General features: G+C 55.3%; 6 protein-coding genes across 6 annotated transcripts; 3 read left to right on the forward strand and 3 right to left on the reverse strand.

Moving 5' to 3' along the window:
* Positions 1–839: 839 nt before the first annotated feature.
* On the forward strand, positions 840–3,289 carry GMORB2_4497 (Arylsulfotransferase (ASST); the record flags this gene model as incomplete). The annotated part of the gene is made up of 4 exons (XM_035466471.1): positions 840–1,565; positions 1,786–2,433; positions 2,529–2,953; positions 3,103–3,289. The coding sequence occupies 4 exons, from the start codon at positions 840–842 to the stop codon at positions 3,287–3,289; spliced, it is 1,986 nt and encodes a 661-aa protein (XP_035318240.1).
* Positions 3,290–4,520: 1,231 nt separating this feature from the next.
* GMORB2_4498 (leucyl-tRNA synthetase) lies at positions 4,521–7,747 on the forward strand (the record flags this gene model as incomplete). The annotated part of the gene is made up of 2 exons (XM_035466472.1): positions 4,521–4,927; positions 5,236–7,747. The coding sequence occupies 2 exons, from the start codon at positions 4,521–4,523 to the stop codon at positions 7,745–7,747; spliced, it is 2,919 nt and encodes a 972-aa protein (XP_035318241.1).
* A 1,964-nt stretch (positions 7,748–9,711) lies between these two features.
* GMORB2_4499 (uncharacterized protein) lies at positions 9,712–10,482 on the forward strand (the record flags this gene model as incomplete). Its single annotated transcript, XM_035466473.1, has 2 exons — positions 9,712–9,733; positions 9,923–10,482. The coding sequence occupies 2 exons, from the start codon at positions 9,712–9,714 to the stop codon at positions 10,480–10,482; spliced, it is 582 nt and encodes a 193-aa protein (XP_035318242.1).
* A 194-nt stretch (positions 10,483–10,676) lies between these two features.
* GMORB2_4500 (cystinosin) lies at positions 10,677–11,686 on the reverse strand (the record flags this gene model as incomplete). Its single annotated transcript, XM_035466474.1, has 2 exons — positions 10,677–11,389; positions 11,539–11,686. 2 exons carry the CDS (start codon positions 11,684–11,686, stop codon positions 10,677–10,679), a joined length of 861 nt encoding a protein of 286 aa, XP_035318243.1.
* Positions 11,687–12,533: 847 nt separating this feature from the next.
* GMORB2_4501 (solute carrier family 25 (mitochondrial aspartate/glutamate transporter), member 12/13) lies at positions 12,534–14,828 on the reverse strand (the record flags this gene model as incomplete). The annotated part of the gene is made up of 2 exons (XM_035466475.1): positions 12,534–13,274; positions 13,425–14,828. 2 exons carry the CDS (start codon positions 14,826–14,828, stop codon positions 12,534–12,536), a joined length of 2,145 nt encoding a protein of 714 aa, XP_035318244.1.
* A 3,013-nt stretch (positions 14,829–17,841) lies between these two features.
* GMORB2_4502 (Cyclin, C-terminal domain) lies at positions 17,842–20,167 on the reverse strand (the record flags this gene model as incomplete). Its single annotated transcript, XM_035466476.1, has 3 exons — positions 17,842–18,669; positions 18,776–20,002; positions 20,156–20,167. 3 exons carry the CDS (start codon positions 20,165–20,167, stop codon positions 17,842–17,844), a joined length of 2,067 nt encoding a protein of 688 aa, XP_035318245.1.
* Between the last annotated feature and the right edge of the window lie 2,205 nt (positions 20,168–22,372).

Raw genomic sequence — 22,372 nt, forward strand, 5'->3', positions numbered from 1 at the left:
CCCCCCCCAGCAGGGTACGCGTGTACTCCCCTTTCTTCTTCCTCTCCCCATGACCGTCGTCAGTCGCAGATGCGGTCCGGAAACAACGACAACGACAAACGACAACCCCTCTCTGACCCTTGAACAGCCCCATTTTACAACTGATACTCATACATGATGATACCTGACCTCCTAAGTTATATAACACACGCCTAGAACACCCCATGTAGCGACAGTAGTGTGTCCTACGAGGCATCCTACGAGGAATTATGGGAGATGATGCCTATAATAATAATGTGCTAGTGGTAATACTCTCTCTCTCCGTGCATGTATGACCGGTGGTCCGAAGGATATTCGGGGGGTCGATGCAGAGGCGAACATATCCCTACACGGTACATCGGCTCATCGTACTGATACTGTATTTTTTTCTTCTTTTTTTTTCGTTTCCTTTCTCCTCATCTTCTCTTCCTTCCATATTCCGTCGAGAGGAACATTCTTCTATTCTATGCAGTCTCATCCTCAAGCCGGTCTCGTCACTTTTCCTTCCTCCTCCTCCTCCCCCAAGGCTGGAGTCAGACGCAGCTTGGTGTTTCTCTTTTTTTTCTTCTTCTCTTTCATCTCCACACCCCCCCACCCCCCCCCCTTTCTCTCTTACTGTCCGACCATCCGGTGATCTATCTGCCTTGACATCGCCAACAATAAAAAAGACATCCAAAAGAGAGAGAGAGAGAGAGAGGGAGAGAGAGGGAGCGCTACTTGATGACCCAGTAACGGGACGACATATGCTGCTGCTGCTGCTGCTGCTGCTGCTCGACTCTGCATCTCTTTTCCTATTCTTTCCTTATTCTTGAAACGTCACAATGGGCATCTTTCCCGCCGCAACAGCTAGTCTGGCGGCTCTGGCCTCTCTGGCCTCTCTGGCCGTGCTCCCGGCCGCGGCCGACTCGGCATACCACCTCGACCTCGAGGCCTACCAGGACGGCGACCTGGGCGACGTTCCCATCCAGTCCTTCCACTCGTCCGGCATCAAGGCGCCCGTCTATCAGGTCAATCACTGGGATCCGACCAAGATCGACCACGACAGCCCGTACATGTTCATGGCGGGCCGGTACGGCCAGTGGGGGCCCAGCATCGTCTCGTCCAAGGACCTGAGCCTCGTCTGGGCCGACCAGCACTACGACGGTCTCGCCCAGACGGCGCGCACCTGGGACTTCCGGGGCCGGCGCGTCATGACGTCGTACGCCGACGGGCACGTCCGCGTCTACGACGAGAGCTACAAGCAGATCTACGTCTTCGCCGGCCGCGGAGACCTCTCCGGCCTCACGCCCGACTCGCACGAGGCCATGCTCACCGCCGACGGCCACCTCCTCATGATCCTGTGCCCGACCCGCGACGCCGACCTCTCGGCCGTCGGAGGCCCCAAGGACGGCAAGCTGGCCGACTGCACCATACAGGAGGTAGACCCCGACACCACCGAGGTCATCTTCGAGTGGGCCACCACCAGGTACTTTGCGCCCGAGGACAGCGAGTGGGAGTATCGCGGTGAAGATGTCTGGGACTTTTGCCATATGAATTCCGTCGAAAAGGTACGGGCTTCAAACCACGTCTTCCCCCTCTTTCTCTCTCTGGCTTTTTTCTTTGACAGGAAATACGGGAGGGGTTTTTTTTTTTTAAAAAAAAAAAAAAAAAAAAAAGGAAAAGGAAAAGAAAAAAAAAAGAAAGAGAGAGAGAGAATTCCCCTTCTCTTCGATGTCGGGGTTATTGCTGCTGTTGTTTGCTGGACAGACAGGTTAACATTCCGTCTAGACCCGCGAGGGTAACTACCTCGTCAGCTACCGTCATCTCAGCACGGTCATCATGGTCAACGGCAAGACCAAGGAGGTCATCTGGGTCATGTGGGGCAAGAAGAACATGTTCGAGGACGTGAGCGGCAACAGCACGGGCGGTGCGCACTTCGCCTTCCAGCACGAGGCTCGCGTCAGCGGGCTCAATCGCATCACCCTCTTCGACAACCACCGCACCGACGGCAACGGCTTCTGCGACGACGACGACGACGGTGGGTGTTCGCGCGGTCTCGAGATCGAGTACGACGTCGACGCCAAGACGGTCTGGGCCGTCAACGAGTGGAAGCACCCGCAGTCGCTGCTGAGCGCGTCGCGCGGCGGCGTCCAGCGCACGCCGTCGGGCAACGTCGTCGTCGCGTGGGGCCAGAACCCGATGTACACCGAGTACACGGCCGACGGCGAGCTGGTCATGGATATCCAGCGCGGTCCCGTCAAGGCCTCGGAGCACGGCATCTTCGACGTCATCGCCTACCGTATCTGGAAGGGTAACTGGGTCGGCAAGCCCAGCTGGGGCCCCAACATCTCCTACGTCGGCGACGGCGACGGCGGCGGCGACCACCGCTTCTACGTGTCGTGGAACGGAGCTACCGAGGTGGCCCGCTGGGTTCTGGTACGTCCCAACCTTGCTCGCACCCCGTGTCGATCCGGCCGTCGGATGGTATAGTCGACGGCACATGACTAACACGCACGTCGGCACACCCCCAGCTCATGTCGGATGATGCGAAGGAGCTCGACGGCCCCGGAAACGTCTACGCCCAGTCCCCGCGCAACGGCTTCGAGACAGAGTTCAGGGTCGACAAGGTCCTCAGGTACGGACGCATCGCCGCTCTCGACAGCGAGGGCCGCATCATCGGCTCCACGCCCGCCGTCCAGACGGACACTGGTAGCCTCATCAGGCTGAGCCATGGCGTCAAGGCGGTCACCAGGGCCGAGTCCCTCAGCATCGACTCGGCGATTCCCTCTTCTGCAGCCGTCTCTGTGCCGACGGGCGAGTCGAGCACCGACTCTGATGCCGGCCACGTCATTGATGAATCCGGGGCTTCCGAGAGCGACGACGAGGCTGTCCGACACTCTCTTCCCATACTGGGCGCTCTGGTTGCTGGTGCCATTGCCGGTGCCGTGACAGTACTGTAAGACTTCTATTTTTTTTCTTGAATTTTTTTTTTTGGCATCGTGGATTTCTTTAATCTTTTTGATGAGAGAACACATGACAGCACACGATCCCACAGAAGTGATGGGAATCCAGTTGAAAGCTAACACCGTGCGTCTTTGCTGATAGTGGCCTGCTGGGCATCCTCCGCTGGCGCAGGGGGAATCGCAAGAAGCAGGCCGGCCGCACCAACGAATCCAAGGCTGCATACGGCCTTCTCGAGACAGACGGGGCTGAAGACGACGACGAGTCAGTGCTGCCAAGGACGAACAGTAACGGCAAGTATGCAGGTCCAGATGAAGCGGAGCGGAAATGATGGACGGCGAGATAGACATACCCATGGCATGACTAGACTTTTGACGAGAGGGAGGGAAAGATTTTTGCATATACGGATATACCTGGACTAGTTGGCGTCTTTTTTTTCTCTCTTCGTTTCGATTTTCCCTGCATTTTATATCTATACATCTATATATACTGGAGCGAACCTGTACATATAACACATTTCTTCCAATGATTTCGTTTTTTTTTTTCTCCCGGATGAAGAAGAATGTCGGCGTATGCGTGATGGTGTGTGACCGTGTTCGATAATTGGCTACTATATTCAACAATAGGCAAGAGTCATGCAGATGATGGAGGGACAGAGCAAGTTTTGATTCGATTATTTCGGTTATCGAGAAGGAACTTGATTGCTGTACTCCGTGTGCTGTACTCTCGTACTCTGTGTGCTCTCGCGGACTTTGACGTCGTGTCGGGGTAGAGTTGCTGTTGTTTTTGTTGTTGTTGTTGTTGCTGCTACTGTTGTAGTGATGGAGAAATATACGCTCAGTATCGACCATGTGATCTTTATAATCTAGGGAACAAGGCCATCGGCAGTTTGAATGAAGACGAAAACGTCGTTCATTCTTGTCAATAATATGATAGACATAATACGATATATATACAGATTACGGTTCACAAGTCTGGATACTGCGATGATATGATAATAATGCCTGTCATCTTAGTCAGCATCCAACGTCTCCCCTCGTTGGAGCCAGGGTGGCGAATTTGAGTAATAGAAGATAAAGAGGAAAAGAAGGATATAGTATAGGATTGCCTAGTGATTTATTTTCAGATTGATTCTATGGGGTTAGTATTTTTTTATATCTATACTATTTACCAAAAGATATATAAATACCTGCCAAGTAATTACTCAGAATCAAGTCTCTTGAGTAAGACTACTCTGTAGGGTAGTCAGAGTAAGAATCATGACTGATTAGTCAGAATCGTCACCCTGGCTGGAGCTGATCGTACCTGTCCTGACTCCGGGGAGGGCCCCGCTTTTACCTCTCCCCCATCGAATTGGTGATTTTTGTGGTGACAGACATCACGAGCTTCAAGCTCGAGAGCTCTAGTCGACTGAGTACTCTCGATATGATAACATAGAGGGCCGCTGATTTTCTTTCTTTCTTTTCTTTTTTGTCTGTGTCTTTTTCCTTTTCTTTCCTTGACCGAAGGAAATGCAGATGCTTTACGCGAGGCATGCGGCCTTGTGCTGCCGCAGCAGCAGCATGGCCAGTCTACTGACGACGAGACGCGTCGTGTTCCCTGCCGCCGCCGCCGCCGCAGCAGCAGCAGCAGCATCACGAGCTACATGTACACCGATGACGGCGACGAAACGATGGTATGCGTCCCTTGACCTGCCAGCCCTAGACGAAAAGTGGCGCAAGATCTGGAGGGAGCGGCAGGACGGACGGCGAATCACCGATGGAGGGGCGGACTCGAAATACATCCTCCCCATGTTCCCCTACCCCTCGGGGACGCTGCACCTGGGTCACCTGCGCGTGTACACTATTGCCGACGTGGTGGCCAGGTACAGGAGGCTCAGGGGGGACAGCGTCATGCTTCCCATGGGCTGGGACGCGTTCGGGTTGCCGGCCGAGAATGCCGCGCTGGAGAGGGGCGTGGCTCCCGACCGGTGGACGAGGAGCAATATTGCCAGGATGAAGGAGCAGCTCGAAGCTATGAATGCTAGCTGGAGCTGGGATCGAGTATGTGCCCTCCATTTCTTCTCTCCCTCTCTCTCACCCCCCCTCTCTCTCTCCTTCTCTCCCCCTCTCTCTCCCTCTCTCTCTCCCTCTCTTTATACATCTCTCGCTCTATCTCTTTCTTTTTTTTTGTTGGCGCCTCTGGAAGGATCATTTGGGGAATGATGGGGTTTGGGGGGGCTAACACTAGGCAGGAACTCACGACGTGTGACCCCGAATTCTACAAACATACGCAGAGGATATTCCTCATGCTATACGAGCGAGGCCTAGCGTACCAGGAAGAGGCCGAGGTCAACTACGACCCGGTGGACAAGACGGTCCTGGCCAACGAGCAGGTGGATGCCGACGGGCTGTCGTGGCGGTCCGGGGCCAAGGTGGAGAAGAGGCGGCTGAAGCAGTGGTTCCTACGCATCTCGGAGTTTAGTGAGTCGCTGCTCGAGGACCTGGACACGCTGGCGGCCGACGGCGCGTGGCCGGAGCGGGTGCTGGCCCAGCAGAGGAACTGGCTGGGCAAGTCGACGGGTGCGAGGATCAAGTTCCCCGTGCTGGCGCTGGGCGGCGACGTCGGAGCCAACCTGGACGTCTTCACCACGCGGCCCGACACCCTCTTCGGCGTCCAGTACGTGGCGCTGGCGGCGACGCACCCCACCGTCGTGGAGCTAGCCAGGTCGGACCCGGAGCTCCAGGCCTTCCTCGACACGCTCCCGGGGCTGCCGCCGGACTCCAAGGTCGGCTACATGCTGCCCCAGGTGCGGGCCGTCAACCCGCTGGCCTTCCACGAGGCCACGCCCGAGCCCGTCAAGGCCTCGCTACCCGTCTATGTGGCGGCGTACGTGGTCGGCGACTACGGCGAGGGCGCGGTCATGGGCGTCCCGGGCCACGACGTGCGCGACCACGCCTTCTGGCGCGAGCACGGGGCCGACCAGCCGGTACGCGTGGTGCTGTCGCCGGCGTCGCAGGACGGCGGGTCGTCGACGCTGGCCGTGGACGAGGGCGCGGAGCCGTTTGTGGACCACGGCATCATGACGGAGCACAGCGGGCCCTTCAAGGGTAGGAGGTCGGACGAGGCGGGCGCCATGATGGTGCGCATGCTCGAGATGTCCGGGCTGGCTGAGCGGGTCGACAAGTGGCGGCTACGCGACTGGCTCATCAGCCGCCAGCGGTACTGGGGGACGCCCATCCCCATCGTGCACTGCTCTTCGTGCGGGGCCGTGCCCGTACCCGAGAGGGACCTGCCGGTCAGGCTGCCGGAGGTGGACGGCCACTGGGCCGAGGGCAAGGCAGGGAACGCGCTCGAGTCGTCGCGCGAGTTTGTCGAGACGACGTGCCCCAGCTGCGGTGGCGAGGCACGCCGGGACACGGATACGATGGACACTTTCGTCGACTCGAGCTGGTACTACGCGCGGTTCGCGGACCCGCACAACGAGGACGAGCTCCTCTCGGCCGAGGCTGCGCGGTCGCTCCCCGTCGACGTGTACCTGGGCGGCGTGGAGCACGCGATCCTTCATCTGCTGTACGCGCGCTTCATGTACAAATTCCTGGCGTCGGCCGGCGTGCTACCCCAGTACGGAGTCGGCGAGGCGGCGGCGGCGGCGGCGGCGGCGGCGGGGAAGGGCGGGGAGAAGGCCAAGGCAGCAGCAGCAGCCGTGGCGGAGCCATTCAGGCGGCTCATCACGCAGGGCATGGTGCACGGCAAGACGTTTGTGGACCCGGACAGCGGGCGCTTCCTGCGTCCGGACGAGGTGGACGCTTCGGACGCGAGCAAGCCGCGGGTCAAGGCTACGGGGAAGCAGGCGACGATTGCGTACGAGAAGATGTCCAAGTCGAAGCACAACGGCGTGGACCCGGGCGAGACGATTGCCAAGCACGGGGCCGACGCGACGCGGGCGCACATGCTCTTCCAGGCGCCGGTGGGCGACGTGCTCAACTGGGACGGCGCCAAGATTGTGGGGGTCACGCGGTGGCTGCATCGGCTGTACGACCAGGTCTCGGCGGCGTCGGCGGCGGCGAAGGCTATAGCGACGAGTACGACGACAGGTACGGCTACGAGCACGGCTACAAGCACAAGCACAGCCAAGGAGTACCTGACGGGCATGCGTGCGCGGATAGAGTCGTCGCCCCCGGACGGCGAGCTGGCGCGGCGGTGGGAGGCGGACTCGAGCATCTGGCGCGAGGTGCAGAAGACGATCCGATCGGTGACGCAGTCGTACGACGACGTCTACTCCCTCAACACGGCCGTGTCGGACCTGATGAGCCTGACGAACGCGGTCGGGGCGGGGAGCACGGCGGGAGCGAGCGACGTGATCAAGGTCGAGGCCGCCAGGGCGATGGTCCGCATGGTGGCACCCATCGCGCCGGCGTTTGCGGAGGAGTGCTGGAGCATGCTCTGCGACGGCGGGGAGGGGGAGCGCGCCGGCGGCGGCGGCGGCGGCGGCGGCGGCCTCGGCTCTACCTCCTCTGTCTTCTCGGCCGGCTTCCCCGAGGTGGACGGCAGCGACGAGGGCTCACTGCTCCGGCCGGGACGGCAGGCGTGCGCGGTGCAGATCAACGGCAAGGTGCGCGGGGTGGTGCAGGTGGCGCGGCCGCCGGAGGGGCTCTCGAGGGATGAGATGGGCAGGTGGATGACCGACGCGATCCTGCAGAGCGACGAGGGGAGAGATAGGTTTGGGGAGGGTGGCGTGTACGATGTCGGTCGGGCCAAGAGGGTGATCTGTGTCGGGGGGGGGAAGACGATGAATTATGTGATGTGAGCGTGAGATGTGTATCATTGCAGAGCCATCTGCTCTTGCTTCGCATTCATGCCTGCACTGCATGGCCTGGCTTTCTGTATTATATATATGTACCTTGACAAGTTGGGACTTGATACATGGAATAAGATATAAAATGAAATGAAAACGACGACGACGACGCTCTGACAAAGCTGGGACAGGTGAGGATGCAGTAAATCATTACCGGTGATCCGTGTGTGTGTGCGTGTGCGTGTGTGCGTGTGTGCGTGTGCGGTAGAGCTGGCACACGTTGATACGATTGAGTATCGTCGATGCTCCTGATGACGGGGTAAATGTAATACCTGAGGTACCCGTGTAAAGCATATGATTTCGACTAGTATCAGTAGCAGTGGTAGTAATCCGTAGCAGTAGCAGTGCTATTATCAGGAGTTGACGCAGGTCTGTATCATGTATGTATCCATGTATCTCATGATGCATGAAGATAGAGCAAGAGTATCACGATATTCCCACGAGTACAGATTACATACCTATAGTATCATGTACTCGTAGTACTCACACAGATTAGTACCCACGCGTGTCGTGACTGCATGCATCCGTACTCGGTATCAGCACTACTACTATTACTACTACTGCTACTACTGCTACTACTACGTCTCGGATGTATCACAGCAGATCAGATTTGATCTCGCCGCCTTCCCCCCCCCTTCCCCTCCTGATGCCATCCGTAAGCGGAGCATGGGAGAGAGAGAGAGAGAGGGGGGGGGCGGCCGACTATGGAGGAGAGGGGGGGCTGGAAGATAGATCATCGAACATTCCCAATTGGAGTGTTGGGATGAGGAGGAGGAGGAGGGGATTTCTTACTTTGCCATAATAATAATAATAGTTCATTACTATTACTATACTTCCTACTTTGGTATCTTGCTTGACGTGACTTGCGGATGATTGATGAATATCATATGTATCATGATAATGTGACAATGTATTCATTACACGTATTATATATGTATATATATATATATATATATATATATCTTGTCTAGTCCCTACCAAGATACGAACTACTACTAACACTCTTGAAAGATGGAAGCTTCCTGTCAATGAAGACTTTCAGTCCCCAAAAAAAAAATCGCCAATCATGAAACGTAACCTCGATGATGGAGGTTTTATCCCTTAAAAGAAGTTCCCTTGGGCTTTGAAGGGGTTGTCGTGTCATGTTATCTTTATGTGTGTCTCCACACCGAATTAAAAGGTGGGGAGGGGGGATGGACTTTTCTTTTTTTTTTCTTTTTCTTCTTTTAGAGCAGGCGGCCGCCTCTTTTTTTTTTGGGGGGGGGGGGGATCTGATCTGACAAGATGTTCTTCTTTTCAAGAGAAATAGAAAAATAGCGAGACTGAGAGAGTGTGTGTGATGAGTAAGCAAGGTCTGAGAAGAAGGGAAGAAGAGAAAGAAGAGCGAGATGAAGAAAAAAACAAACCAAAAAAAAATAATAGAAAAGGAAAAGGAAAATTAAATTAAAAAAAAAAAAACAAACCAAAAAAAAGAGTTCGTATTATTGAGAAACAAGACGATATAGTGATTACTCCGTAGAGACGCGTTAGTCAAAAGAGCGGCCGCTCTTGACCGATTCTCTTTTTTTTCCTCGCTTTCTTTTTTCTTATAGTTTTTATTGTTTTTTTTTCTTCCTGATCTACTCGTATAATTTTTGTTATATATTTATAACTACAGTATTCCGTACCTATCCATCATCAGTATTAATACTCCCGACTCTTCCTGTCTCTCTCTCTCTCTTGCCTCTCCCAACTCTTCCATCCGATGCGCTGCGTCATACTACTCTTCTTACGATACTGCATATTACGTCATCAGCATCATCATCATCAGCATCGGCACATGGTCGCATACAAAACTTGATTGATACAGTACCGACAGCCAAAACAAAGCACTTGGGCATAATACTGGCATTACACACGCACAAGCACGACAAATCATGGCAGTCTTCAACCCATCAAGTGCAACTGCTACCACCCAGCAGCAGCAGCAGCAGCAGCAGCAGAAGCAGCAATACCAACCACAACAACCACAACAACCGCAACAACCGCAACAACCGCAACGGCAGCAACAGCAGCAACAGCAGCAACAGGACACAAACCCCCCCGTACCATTCATCTACCGTCTCCTCATGTTCTACATCGAACCAGCCTGCGCCCTGAACGGAGCCTACCTCCTGCTCTGCCACCCCTCGCAGTTCCTCGACGCAGTCTCGCCGCACAATCCCTTGATCACGAGCCCTACCATCTCGGTCTCGGCGCCGGTCTACAACGGGACATTGACCGGGACCGGGGGCAGCAGCAGCGGCGGCATGCATGACAGCAACAACCATGTATTGGCATCAGCGACAGTAGGAGAAGGCGGAGGAGGAGGAGGAGGAGGAGGAGGAGACCTCATTCATATCCGTATCCTGACAGACATGCTGGCCATCTTCCACATCGTCTTCGTCTTCAACCTCGTCGTCGTCCTGCGCCTGAGGAGCAGGGACCACCGTCTCTGGCGCGTCATGTGCATGGGCATGCTGCTCTCCGACGCGCTCCACATCGCCGCCAGCGTGCGCGAGTTCGGCGGTCTGGACGCCAGCCTGGCCCTCGGGGCCTGGAGGCTGGAGGACTGGCTCAACTTTGGCCTGCTGGGCTCCATGGCCGTCATGAGGGCTTGCGTAGTCTTGGGCGTCGGCTTGAGAGTGGGGGGTGACAAGCTGAATTGATCGTGTCGGGAATGAGGAGAAGGTATATCGAAAAGCGAGCATACATACGAATTGGAGGGGGGTTTTTGTTTTTCTTGACTTATTTCAGGTCTATTTGATCCTTATAATATATATATATATATATAATATAATATAGCAGATCATGAAAAGATACCAACCATATTCTCCCTTTTCTGTTTCGATTACCCCCCAACCTACAAGAGAGCTCTCCTCTCCTCGTCCACCTCGGCACCTTCATCTGCTTCTTCTTCTTCTCCACCACCCTTATCCTCCCGAGCATGCCTATACAAGATGTAGTGCTGCACGACAAAGATACCGTCGTACAGCAGGCTGGCATTCCCCAGGGCAAACTTGACCGGGTTACCGGTGACGCCGCTCCAGTCCCGCTCGAGGTAGCTGTCTATGGCCAGCTGCGCGAGGCTGAGGACCCCACCGCCCAGGTCGAGCAGGATCTGCGCGATGCTCCAGCCGACGGTGCTCCGGTTGCGCCAGTTCTGCAGCGCCTGGGGCGTGTACTTGACCAGGGTGACCACCACCTTGACGTAGCCCACCGCGTAGACGACGTCGAGGGCGCGCCAGCCGTCGTCGCCGTCGTCGTCGTCGGCCGCGCCGGACCCGGACCCGGCGGCGAGCAGGAGCGTGACGGCCACCCCGACCAGGCTGCCCGCGTACACGCCCAGGGCCACCTTGCTCGGCCGGGACCCGACGCTGGGCTCGAATCCCCACAGCGTCCTGGGGAGGAGGTACTGAGACGTCGTGACGATGCTGAGGATCAGTCCGTGAAGAGCGAAGCACACGTCGTTCAGGCGGACCGTGGGCTCCAGACCGGAGTGTCGCGACGCGTACTGGTCCCGGACGGTTGTCGAGCTCAGGAAGGCCTGGTTGGAGGCGTAGTATGCCGTGAAGCCTAGATATGTCAGCTTGGAGGGAGGGGGAGGGGGAGGGAGAGAGGGGAGAGAAGAGGGGGAGAGGAGGGGAAGAGGGGGGGGAGAGGGGAGAGTTGAAAAGAAAATGGGGGGGGGGGGAAAGGACAAGGTAGGAGAGAAGTAGWAATACCCAAAATGTTGAGAAGAGGAAAATCAACCGTAGTCCCAGACGTAGATTGTCGTCGCCAGTTGAGCAGGGCCTGGGGGTAGAATGACAGGCTCCATAGCAGGAAATACACCCAGCCAAAGATGGCCGACACCACGACGAGGAATTCCATCTTCTTGTTCGGTCGGGGTCGGTCGGGGTCGGGATCTGTGAGGGGGTTTCTCCGCTGTCGTGGTCGAGCCTCTAGACCTTGTGGTGGGATGGTGCAGATGTTGACGAGGGGACCGTCGGCTGATGAGGGCGGGACAAGTAAGAAGATGAAAATGGCGTAATATCATAATATAGGATAATATACGGAGTAATATAATGTATTATATCATCTCCCACATATTGATACAATCACAAGTCTTGTCTCGGTTCGCACTGGCACTTACCCTGGACAGCCTGACAAAAAAAAAAAAAGGTCCGTCATTTCAGATCAGATCGGTTTTACATGTTTTCGTCAATCTACATTCAACTTACACCGTACACACATCACGTACATGTAAACACTTCTTTCCCGCTCCGACGACATATGACATACGACATGCGACAATAGTACATGCCTCAGAGAAGATGGCCCTCTAATTTCCATCTAGAATCTCAAAATTCCTCCTCTACATTTCTCTTGTATCAATATCAATGTATATATGTATATCACAAAAGGAACACAGTGACGTGAACAAGTCTGATGGGGTAAAAAGAAAAAGATGAGGGAGAAAAAACATGGAGTCATGGCTAGAGATTTGATGGGGGCAAAGAAGAAAACAGACAACAAAAAAAACGCCATATTCTGATGCTACTAAGATCAGATGGACAAAAGGCACATACACGAAACAGATAGAAACAAAGGGAGGAAGAGAGATTGAGAGATTGAGAGAGAGAGAGAGGGAGGGAGAGGGAGAGAGAGGAGGGAGAGACGAGAAGCAAGAAACAACGAGACGAGAAACAAGAAGAGAAAGGAAGAAGAAGAGACAACTTTATGCCGATCCACCACCTCCTCCCATAGACCTAGGAAGCGACTTCCATCCCAGAGCATCAGGCAGCTTGGCACGACCGAAATCCTCATCAAGATCGAGAATCACCTTGAGGGCATTACGGCTCCGTCCGAGGGGCGTCGTGTCCACGACCGAGGTGGCCGTCGCGCTGACGCCGGCGCCGACGCCGGCGCTGGCGCTGGCCTCGGTGGCCTTCTTGCCTCCCGGCATGGGCAGCAAGGTCTGCAGGACCTCGTAGGCGGCGAGGGTGAAGCCGAACTGCGGCGAGGAGCGGAAGATGCGGGCCGGTCCGCCCTTGAAGAAGGCGCGGAACCCTTCCTCCCGCCAGATGGTGCGGGCGGCGTGCCTCAGACCCGTGTACTGAGCTTCGCCCTTGCGCGCCTCGACCTGCAGGCGCGTCTTGATGACGTCGCACGGCGTCGTCAGGTAGGCCGCCGGCATGCCCGCGATGGCTCCGGCCGTCAGGAGCTGGAGCACGCTCAGCTTCTGCGTCGGCGACTCGCCAAAGAAGTCCTTCTTCAGGTGGAAGTAGGCCGGGAAGTAGATGGCCGAGAAGGGCATGTCACGCAGCAGGCACGCCGTCGCGCCCTTGTACAGGCCCACCAGGCCCAGGTTGCGCACTATCCACATGGCCGACCGCTTGGGAGCGCCGCCTCCCGACTTGGCAATCTCGCCCTGCACCTGTAGACGGATCTTGACGATCTCGAGGGGGTTGGTGAAGACCTGCGTTGAGAAGAAAAAAAATTTGTTAGTTTTTTGTTTTGTTTTTGTTTCGTGTCAGGCTTGTCTCATCATCATCAAGAATGAAGAAGAAGAGAGGGGGGGAAAGTAGGAGAAGAGAAGGAGGAGGAGGAGGAGGAGAGCTTCACATACAACTTGACATGTACCGGCCGAGGCACCGGCGAGGATCTCGGCAGCCAGGCTGATGTTGCCATCCTTGTCCTTGGTGGCGCCGCGGACGAGGTCGTTGACCGTCAGCTTGATGGCCTTCTCGGGCGCCACGCCGACCAGCTGCGGCAGGACACCCGAGTACAGGCCGCGGAAACCTTCGTTGCGCACCACCTTCTGGAAGCAATCGATCGAGTTCTTGTACAGGCGCTGGCCCGGCTGGGCGCCGCGCTGGTTCTGCATGCGCGTCTTGACCAGGTCGATGGGGTAGACCATGAAGGCGCCGAAGGCGCCGGCCACGGATCCCAGGCCGAAGTTGTAGACGGACTCGAGCACGCCGTGGAGGAGGGTGCCGGTCGCCTTCCTGGCCAGGGGGGGGACGTCGCCGGTCGGGGCGACGTCGCCGGCGCCGGCGCTGTAGGTCGGGTTGCGCCACATGGGATCGAGCACCTTGGCGAAGTCGGCGAGGCCCAGGCGGCCGGAGGGCTTGTCGAGCCCGGCGAAGTGGAAGAGGATGTCGGCCTCCATCGGGGTGAAGAGGGAGGAGCGGGTGATCTTGACGGCCTCGTTGAGGAAGTCGGTGCGGGTGATCCTCGAGTCCGGGGAGCGGGCGACGGCGCGGCGGACGATGAGCTCGAGCAGGTCCATGTCGCGGATGACGTTCTGGAAGGCGCGCACGTTGGCGTACGACACGCGGCTGCCCTGCGAGATGTTGCAGAGCGTGTGCAGGTTGTCGAGCAGGTGGTCCGACAGCTTGTGGCGCGCCGTCTGCACGATGATGCGGCCAAAGTCCTCGGGCTCGATGTAGCCCGAGCCATCCCTGTCGAAGCTGTGGAATGCCTGGCGGATGCGCTCGCCCTGCAGGCCGCGCAGCATCTGCGCGAACTGCGGGTAGTCGAGGTTGTGGCGGTTCTGCCGGCTGCCAATGTACAGCTTGGCCCACTCGCCGTCCCAGTCGAAGGGGATGCTGTCGGCGCCCTTGTTGAGCTCGTACAGCTGGCGGAAGTCGTCGTACCGCACGTTGCCGGTCCGGTCCACGTCGAAGAGCCGGAAGGCCACCTCGTACTCGGAGTCGGGCTTGGTCAGGAGGTTCTCGAAGACGCCCCAGTCGGACATGGTGACGCGTCCGTTGTTCTTGCGGTCGGCCACGCGGAACAGGATCGAGTACTGTTCCCTCTTGATCTTGTGGAAGTCCTCGTCCTGGGGCGTTATGGCATTGATGAACTCGTCAGTGCCGAGGTAGAGCTCGCCCGTCTCCGGGTCCTTGACGGCATTGCTGATGAAACGGGCCCTAGACTGGACGGACAGTTGTGGTGAGTCGGCGTCGTCGAGAGAGGCACGTCCTCCTCCAACGAGGGTCTCTTTCACAACATCCTTGACTGTCGCCATTGCCGTCGTCGTCGTCGTCGTCGCTTCTTCTTCTTCTTCTCCTTCTCCTTCTTCTTATTCTCGTTGTCGTCGTTCGATTCGGGGGGTGGGGACGGAAAAAGTCAATGGCCGGTAAAGGCGATCAATTCTGGGGAAACCGATAGGATCGCCTGAGAGTGATGGAGAGAGAGAGTGAGTGAGAAAGATAGAGAGAGAGAGAGAGAGAGGACAAGTTGGCTTGAAGGAAGGTGTGGTGTGGGTTTTGTGAACCGTTCTGAGACAAGACAAACACGGGTCCAGATATTCTTCTTCCCCAGAAAGAAGGGGGGGGGGGGAATAAAAATAAACACACACACACACACACAAGCGCGCGAAGAGTTTTAATGTTGGGGAGGGGGGTGGGGGGGGAGAAGGCTAAGGAGAAGGGAAAAGAAGAGAGAGAGAGAAGGAGAGAATTTCAGAGCTGACTCTGTCTAGTGCTAGTGAATGGATTCCTTTTTTTTTTAATCTTGCCTTTCCTGCCTTCTTGGAATGCTCTAGCGGAAAAGCTCGAGACGTGGAGGAGAAGGAAAATGCGGAGAGGAGATTATTATTATGAGATTGGGGGTTCGCTCGGACTGGGGTGCTGAGACCTTGACACCTTTTGGTGTTCCAGCGGGTCCCGCCTGCTGGCTGCTAGGGTCTAGCCTGCTAGCCTGCTAGGCCTCTAGCCTCTGCCTATGGGGTCAGCGCTACAGGTGCTGCTCGCACCTGTATACCGCCAGGTGCCTGTACCGCTACCACAGATTTCATACCCGGCAGTTTGGCCTGTACGAGGTGATACGAGAGGTGATGGGTGTCGGTTACGCATGTACATGTACATATTAGTCATGCACATACAGATTTAGCTCGACTCGCTCTTTCCGTCTACTCCGCGGCCCTTTTTTTTTTTCTTCCCCTCTTTCTTCTTTGCCCCCCTCCTGTTACGTTTTGCAAGAGTATTTTTTTTTAATCTTTTTTTTTTCGATTTATATTTTGTCACCGTTGCTCTTTCCCTCCCGGATTCGCCCGGCATTCATTCCAGGGATGTAACGGGGAGTATATATATTGCACTTGTGATGATCCTTGTACTTGATAGTGCGGCACACACACACACACACACACTTTATTTCCCCTGAACTTTCAGGCACAAAAAGGTTACCTTGGTCTGTCATTATTATTAATACTAATCTGTACTCGTATCACCGGAGTATCGATAAAACTGTACTGCCCATTCTTGATCCTTCACAACAAGCTGCTCCCTGCAACTGGGTTCTGCTGTCCTGGATACCTATACTCCGTACACGTAATCTGTACGTGTAGTGGTATTCTGAGAAGTTTAAGTGGTCGACCCTTGGGGATATTATCCTATTACTCGTGAGTTTAGACGTGAGCCGTACAATTATATATATATATATATATATATTATACATATATTTACATGTATACATATATTTACATGTATACATATATTTACATGTATACATATATTTATATATATGTATCACTACCCCCCCCCCCCCCCCAATACTACTACTACGTACGGTGTCATCTAGACTTTGATACCCTGCTGCCTGAACCCATACCTTACCTCTCTCTCCCTTTACCCCATCCTCCGTACGTCCGGCTTCTTCCTTGTCCCCTTCGGAAATATCCCGGACTAGATTCCGATTCGGCCAGTGCGAGTCTCAGGATTACGCTGGTCTTTATTAGTACGAGTACGAGTACAGATTATTGCTCCGTACTCGGTATTGTATTAATACTCTGTATGCTAATATCAGCAGCATCCCCCCCCCCCCCCTCATCATGACATATAACCGCAAATCAAGTAAGAAGACCTACATGATGGATGGCTATTATACTGCGAGCACCTACATAGGTAGACATTCCTCATACAAGAAAATATCATGGACTGGAACAGATGGGCCCCTACCTCTTCCCCCTCCCCTCCCCCCAAAGCATTCTCCGCCCATCAGAGTCCTCATTTCCCCCTGTATTTTTGTTTCCCCCCTGTCCAGTCTGTCCTTCTCCTTCTCCTCTCATTGACCGCACCTGCCGTACCGTACCGTACCGTACCACCCGCGCCGCCATCTCACGTGCCACGTCAAAGCTCGGCCAGGAACTCCGATCGACGTACGACGTACATACGAGGAAAGGGCACGAGGGTTGGTGTGTCCTGTCTCTTGTCAATAATGCAGCCGTCATGCCGAACCGACAGATGGAATAATACCATGTAAGGAGTAGTGATTGGCAAATCCCCAATACACTCCTACCCCCCTCCCCCAAAAAAAAAAAAATTATTCCTACGTGATACCACATTCGTACATACTCCTATATATATATATATATATTAATATCACATCACTCGCGACACACGCACCACTCCATCACACGCCGTATGCACCCGTACCTGTACACTCTGATCATGCCAATTACTTATTATCCGGTCCGATATATATATATATAAAGCACAAACAAAAACAAAAATTAACCAGATAATAAACAGAAGAAAACTACCGAAACGCCAATTGAAGAAGAAAAAAGAAGAACAACACCATTATCCCCTTTCCCACCTTTCCCTTCCAAACTTGTATCTATAAGATAAAAAATAAAAAATGCAAAATGCAAAGAACAGGTCGTCTCGTTTTGGAAAGAAAAAAAAAGACGGTGTTTCAAACAATGACATTCGAATCGACGTCTCTGGGTGGGGGGGGGAGGGGCAGAAAAAAGAGTAACCGTATGGATCATACATTTTGACGCCGTCCTGAAAGAAGAGAAGGAAATAGACTTCATCAAACTCGTGAAAATAAAACCAGCCTGGTCCAAGTATATGGTGCCGAGAGAGAGAGAGAGAGAGAGAGAGAGAGAAGATAGGGTATATCATGACCATGACAGAAACTGGTTATAAGGTGGTGGTGGGAGGGTATAAAAAAAGGTTTGGTCTGACATGGCTGGGAGGAGAGAGTATGCCACAGAAGAAGGAGAAGAGGAGAGAAAGAAGGAGAGGAAAAAAAACCTAAGCAATGCTCAGAGGAGCAGGTTGCATGTTCAGGTCATCCATGTACGACGCGCCCGCGTGGCCGGCTTGCCTGACCCTGACAGGCATGGTATCGTGAGGCAGGGTGAAGCCGGCATCGAGGACGGACTGCACCATGACGGACGCCTCCTTGAACTTCTTCTCGGCGTACTTGTCAAAGACGGCGCGGTGGTGGTTGTCCGGGTCGTCGCAGCACTCGATCATCATGGTGACGAGGGGCTTGAGCTGACCCCACGTGTAGCCTGAGTAGTGGACGTGCGCCTTGGTCCAGGGTCCCTTGTTGAGGATCAGGCGCGAGAGGCAGTGCGCGCCCGCCGCCAGGAAGCTGGGCGTCGACGCCACGAACCGCTCGTCCATGATGGTCAGCTCGAGGAAGTACTTGGCCAGCGTACGCGTGTCGTAGTCGTAGTCGTCGGCCTTGCTGACTCGCCGGAGGAAGCTCATCGGACCGGGCCACCCGAGCTCGAAGCCGAGCATGCTGAGCATGAAGCGCTCGGCCTTGAGCACCTCTTCCGCGCTGTACCCGCCGTCCACCATGTAGACGATCTCCTGCAGGGACGGACAGTTGATCTCCTCGTACTTGGAGGCCACGAGGATGGCCGTCGCGCCCACCAGCTGGAGCTTGCCGATGGAGACGACCTTGCTCGACAGGAATCGGTCCACGTAGTTGACCGTCAGGAAGAGCGTCTCGGGGAGCAGGTGGAAGCGTCCGTGGACCTGCACCAGCCACTCCATAAGGACCGCGCGCATCGACCACTGAATCTCGGTCTGGTGCTCCATGTAGTGCGGGTTCGGCAGCATCTTGACCTGAATGGTGAGAAGGGGGAGGGGAATGTCAGCGTCTCTCTCTCTCTCTCTGTGTGTGTGTGTGTGCGCGTGTGTTGGGGAGGTGCCAAGGTGGGTTCAGACTAACCTCCATCTCCCGCAGGTAGTCAAAGATCTCGTCGCCGTACTCGGCAACCATGCTGACGTCCCAGGCTTCATCATCAACATCCTCGGGCGGTCGCGTGGCCAGGACCTCGGCCTTGGCCTCGTCCAGCTCACGCTGCACACGCGACGTGACCCGGGGCTGTAGCAGCGTCGTGACGCCGCCCGTCATGTCGCGGGATCGGAGGGAGTGCGACGTTGTGTAGCCCTGGTCGTCATCCTCGCAGGACTCTTCGTCGTCGTACCACTGCTCCTCCGTCTCGGACAGCGTCGTCGTCTGGTTGTCGGCGGCGGGGCCGACAGCCTCGACGGCCGGCTCCCCGTACGTGACGGACAGCGCGGGGACGGCGGGTTCGTCCTGGCCGTGGCCCCCGATCAGCTCATCGAGCGTCGTGTCGTCCTGGGCACGCAGGATGCGTGCGACCATGTCCATCTGGTCGCTGGGCAGCACGTCGTAGGCTTCCGACGATACGGTGGCGGCGCTGTCCCTATCAGACGAGGCGGCCGACGTCAGCTGGGCGCTGTGCGTGGGCGCGTCCGACAGCGGCGGGAGAGACACGTCGGGCTCCTTGTCCCGCGCGTCATGACGGCCCACCAGATCCTGGCAGGTCAGGCTGTCGAGGTCCCGACCTTGGGTCTTTCGAGGAGCCGGCTCCGGCTGCGGCTGCTTGAGCCGCGGCTGGCTCTGACGGTGACGAGGCTCGACTGCCTGCGTCTCCGTGTGCGTCCCGCGGGTGTCCTCACGCGCAGACAGCAGGCTTTCCCTGCCGACTGCCGCGGGCTTGACGTCGACGGTCACGACGCTGCTCTTCTTGGCCGGGGCCTTGCCGGCGTCGGTGTTGTTTCTGCTGCTGCCGATGCTGATGCTGATGTTGGCGCTCTTGCTCGACAGAGGTTGGGCCTTCTCTGCCGGACGCGTAAGCGGGTCCTTGGAGACGGAGATTGTGTTCTCCTTGGCAGCGTTGGAGTTCAGAGACGATCGGTCGAGGTTGAGGACGGAGTGGGCTTTGTGCACCTTGTGGCCGTCGCGTCCAAGGCCGACGACATTGTGGTGCTTGGTGGTGTTTGTCACGTCGCCGAAAGCGGCGCGCTTGGCAGGGCCACGGAAGCCGGGATTGACGCCGTTTAGAGGTTTGCTCGACAGGTTGCCCGTCGATTTGTGCCGTTGATGGAGGGAGGGGACGGCATTCTCGCCACCGCGAGGTCTGAAGGGCTACATCAATCGTCAGTAAAGGTTTTCAGCTCTCTCTCTCTCTCTCTCTCTCTCTCTCTCTCTCCCTCCCTTGATATACAGGTGGTGCGACAACACGCCATGGAACGAGTGTCATTCCGATTTCTCTCATTCTCCCTCTCGATGTTCACATACCCGTGCATCCATTATAGTCAGATGTGTTTGTGCGATGTGGCAGAGATCGGTATAGATGCTTTGTGAGTCTGTTACGACGCGACTCGTAGTTGATGGTTGTTTCTGTTCCGTGGGGGAGGGGGGGTGAAAGGCGTATGTTATGGTAATCTCGCGCGCGTCGATTTTGATTTTTTTTTCTTTGAATGCTGTGATGCTGTGATATGCGTGACGCGAAGTCGGCGCGCCGTGTTTTTTTCCTTCCCTTTGGATATTATGAAGTAGGCATCCAACTGCGGCAGGTGGTTTGGTGAGAGGGCGCTGCCAAACTGCCAAAATAGAGAGAGAAAGCCGAGCGCGACAGAATGGGTTGGTAAGTGATAACAATACTGATCAAAGCGGTAGTTCGGAGAAAGAATCAAGAAGCCGTCCGTTGTTGGAGCACCCCTGAGCAGCGATTGGTAATATTATTATTAGAATAAGGAGTGGCAGGGGGAGGTCAGGGAATGAAGGAAGAAAGAGAGAGAGAGAGAGAGAAAGAGAGAGGGAAATGAGGTGGGTTGGGCGATTAATTAGGAGGAGCTGGAGTAGCTTCTCATATGGAAATTCTTGAGGGTGGGTAGACAAAGGGCAATTGGCACGCAGAGGAAATGAGAAGTGTGTCCGGCCGCTGATCAAAAGCACATGGAAGTGGCTTCCTTCTTTCTAATGCTGTCTTGTCTCTCGGAGAAGGACTGGAAAGAGAAGATGGAGATGGAGGGGGGGAGGGGGGAGGAGGAGGAAAATGTGTTTTCGTCTGTTCCCTGTCGTCTCCTAGGGGGGAGTTGATGAACAAAAGGGGTGATAGAGTAGTAACAGTAAGAGCAAAAACAGAAAAAAAAAACAGAAAAAAAAAACATTGAAGCTTTGGTAATCATCATATACTTGGCTATAATACTACAAAGTATTACTGGTAATTTATGGTTGTTGACACTAGTATCTGGGATAGTTATGCCTTTGTTTGTTTGTTTATGGGTCTCTGAAGCATAAAAGAGAATGCCTGAGCTTCTTGTCTTCTTCCACTACAATTGGTCCGTTGGCGGCGGCCAGGTCGATCTTGGCCAATAAGAGACGGAATCTGTGTCAGATGGTCCACCCGTCGGCCTGGCGATGGAGATGTGCGCCGGTGGAGTGTGTCGCACCTGCTGTGCTCACAGTTCACGGCGTGATAGGCCTGGAGAGCCCCAGGTTGATTACGAGCAGCTGCGATGTACTGATACGGTTCATCGTTCATCTGTGCAGATTGCAGGGTACGGATACCCGTGGTGATACATGGCTTTACGGGTACGAATCCGCTGCTCGTCCAGACAGACACACGGCTTCTCTCCCGCCTATCGATATCATTGATATAGTACATGCATGCTTGCGTCTTGTGCTGCGACCAGGTGTTGATAGCATGCACAGCACCCACCAGTCAAGCCCTTGGAAGCCTTCAACTCGACGTCACCCAATCGACAAGCTCGTCAGCAAGGCGAGGAAAGGGTGCTGAAGCAGAAGAAAAAAAAAAAAAGGCTTGCAAGAGTCGATGACGATGACCTCCATGCCGAACAGCGGATAGACGCCCGTCTGGCATGCGTAGCCATGCTAATCCTGTTGCATGTGGTCTGCACAGATGACTGTACATCTTCCAATACAGATGATCTGGGGGTGCTGACACTGCTCTCCTACTCGTAACACTACTTAGGACTGCCATTCTCCCGCCTGAGCTTGGAACGTTCCACGCGCGCCTGTCGTCGCAAAACTGCGCCCGTGAATGCGCTAGTCCTGAATGGGAAGGCAGCTCTCCTTCCTCTTCTTTCCTTCTTCTCCACCTTTTTTCGTCTCCGTCGCGTCACACTCGGCCCAAGAAAGAGGCCATGTCGATGGATTTATTGGCCGGGCATCTTCACGACGAAGAGCGAAATGATGATGCGAACCACCTGAATACTCTCCGAGACCCGCACAATCCCACAGCGACCATCTCAGCATTTCCACAGAGCGGCGCGGTGTCGAAAGATCTCTTCGCAGCGGCGCATCCCAAGACGCGACGGATCCGACGCCAAGCGTCCGCGTACTCACGTGATCTTGTCCGTGTGTGCGATGGCTACATTATTGCCTACCCACACCGCCGCGTCATCCGTCCGGGCCGCTGGGGTGAGGGAAGCCGAACTGATGGCGTCGAGCTTCGAGATCACAGCCAAACGATCGATACACGATATAGAG

Source organism: Geosmithia morbida (genome assembly GCF_012550715.1).
Source record: "Geosmithia morbida isolate 1262 chromosome Unknown scaffold_21, whole genome shotgun sequence".
In the NCBI taxonomy this organism is placed as follows: Eukaryota; Fungi; Ascomycota; class Sordariomycetes; order Hypocreales; family Bionectriaceae; genus Geosmithia; species Geosmithia morbida.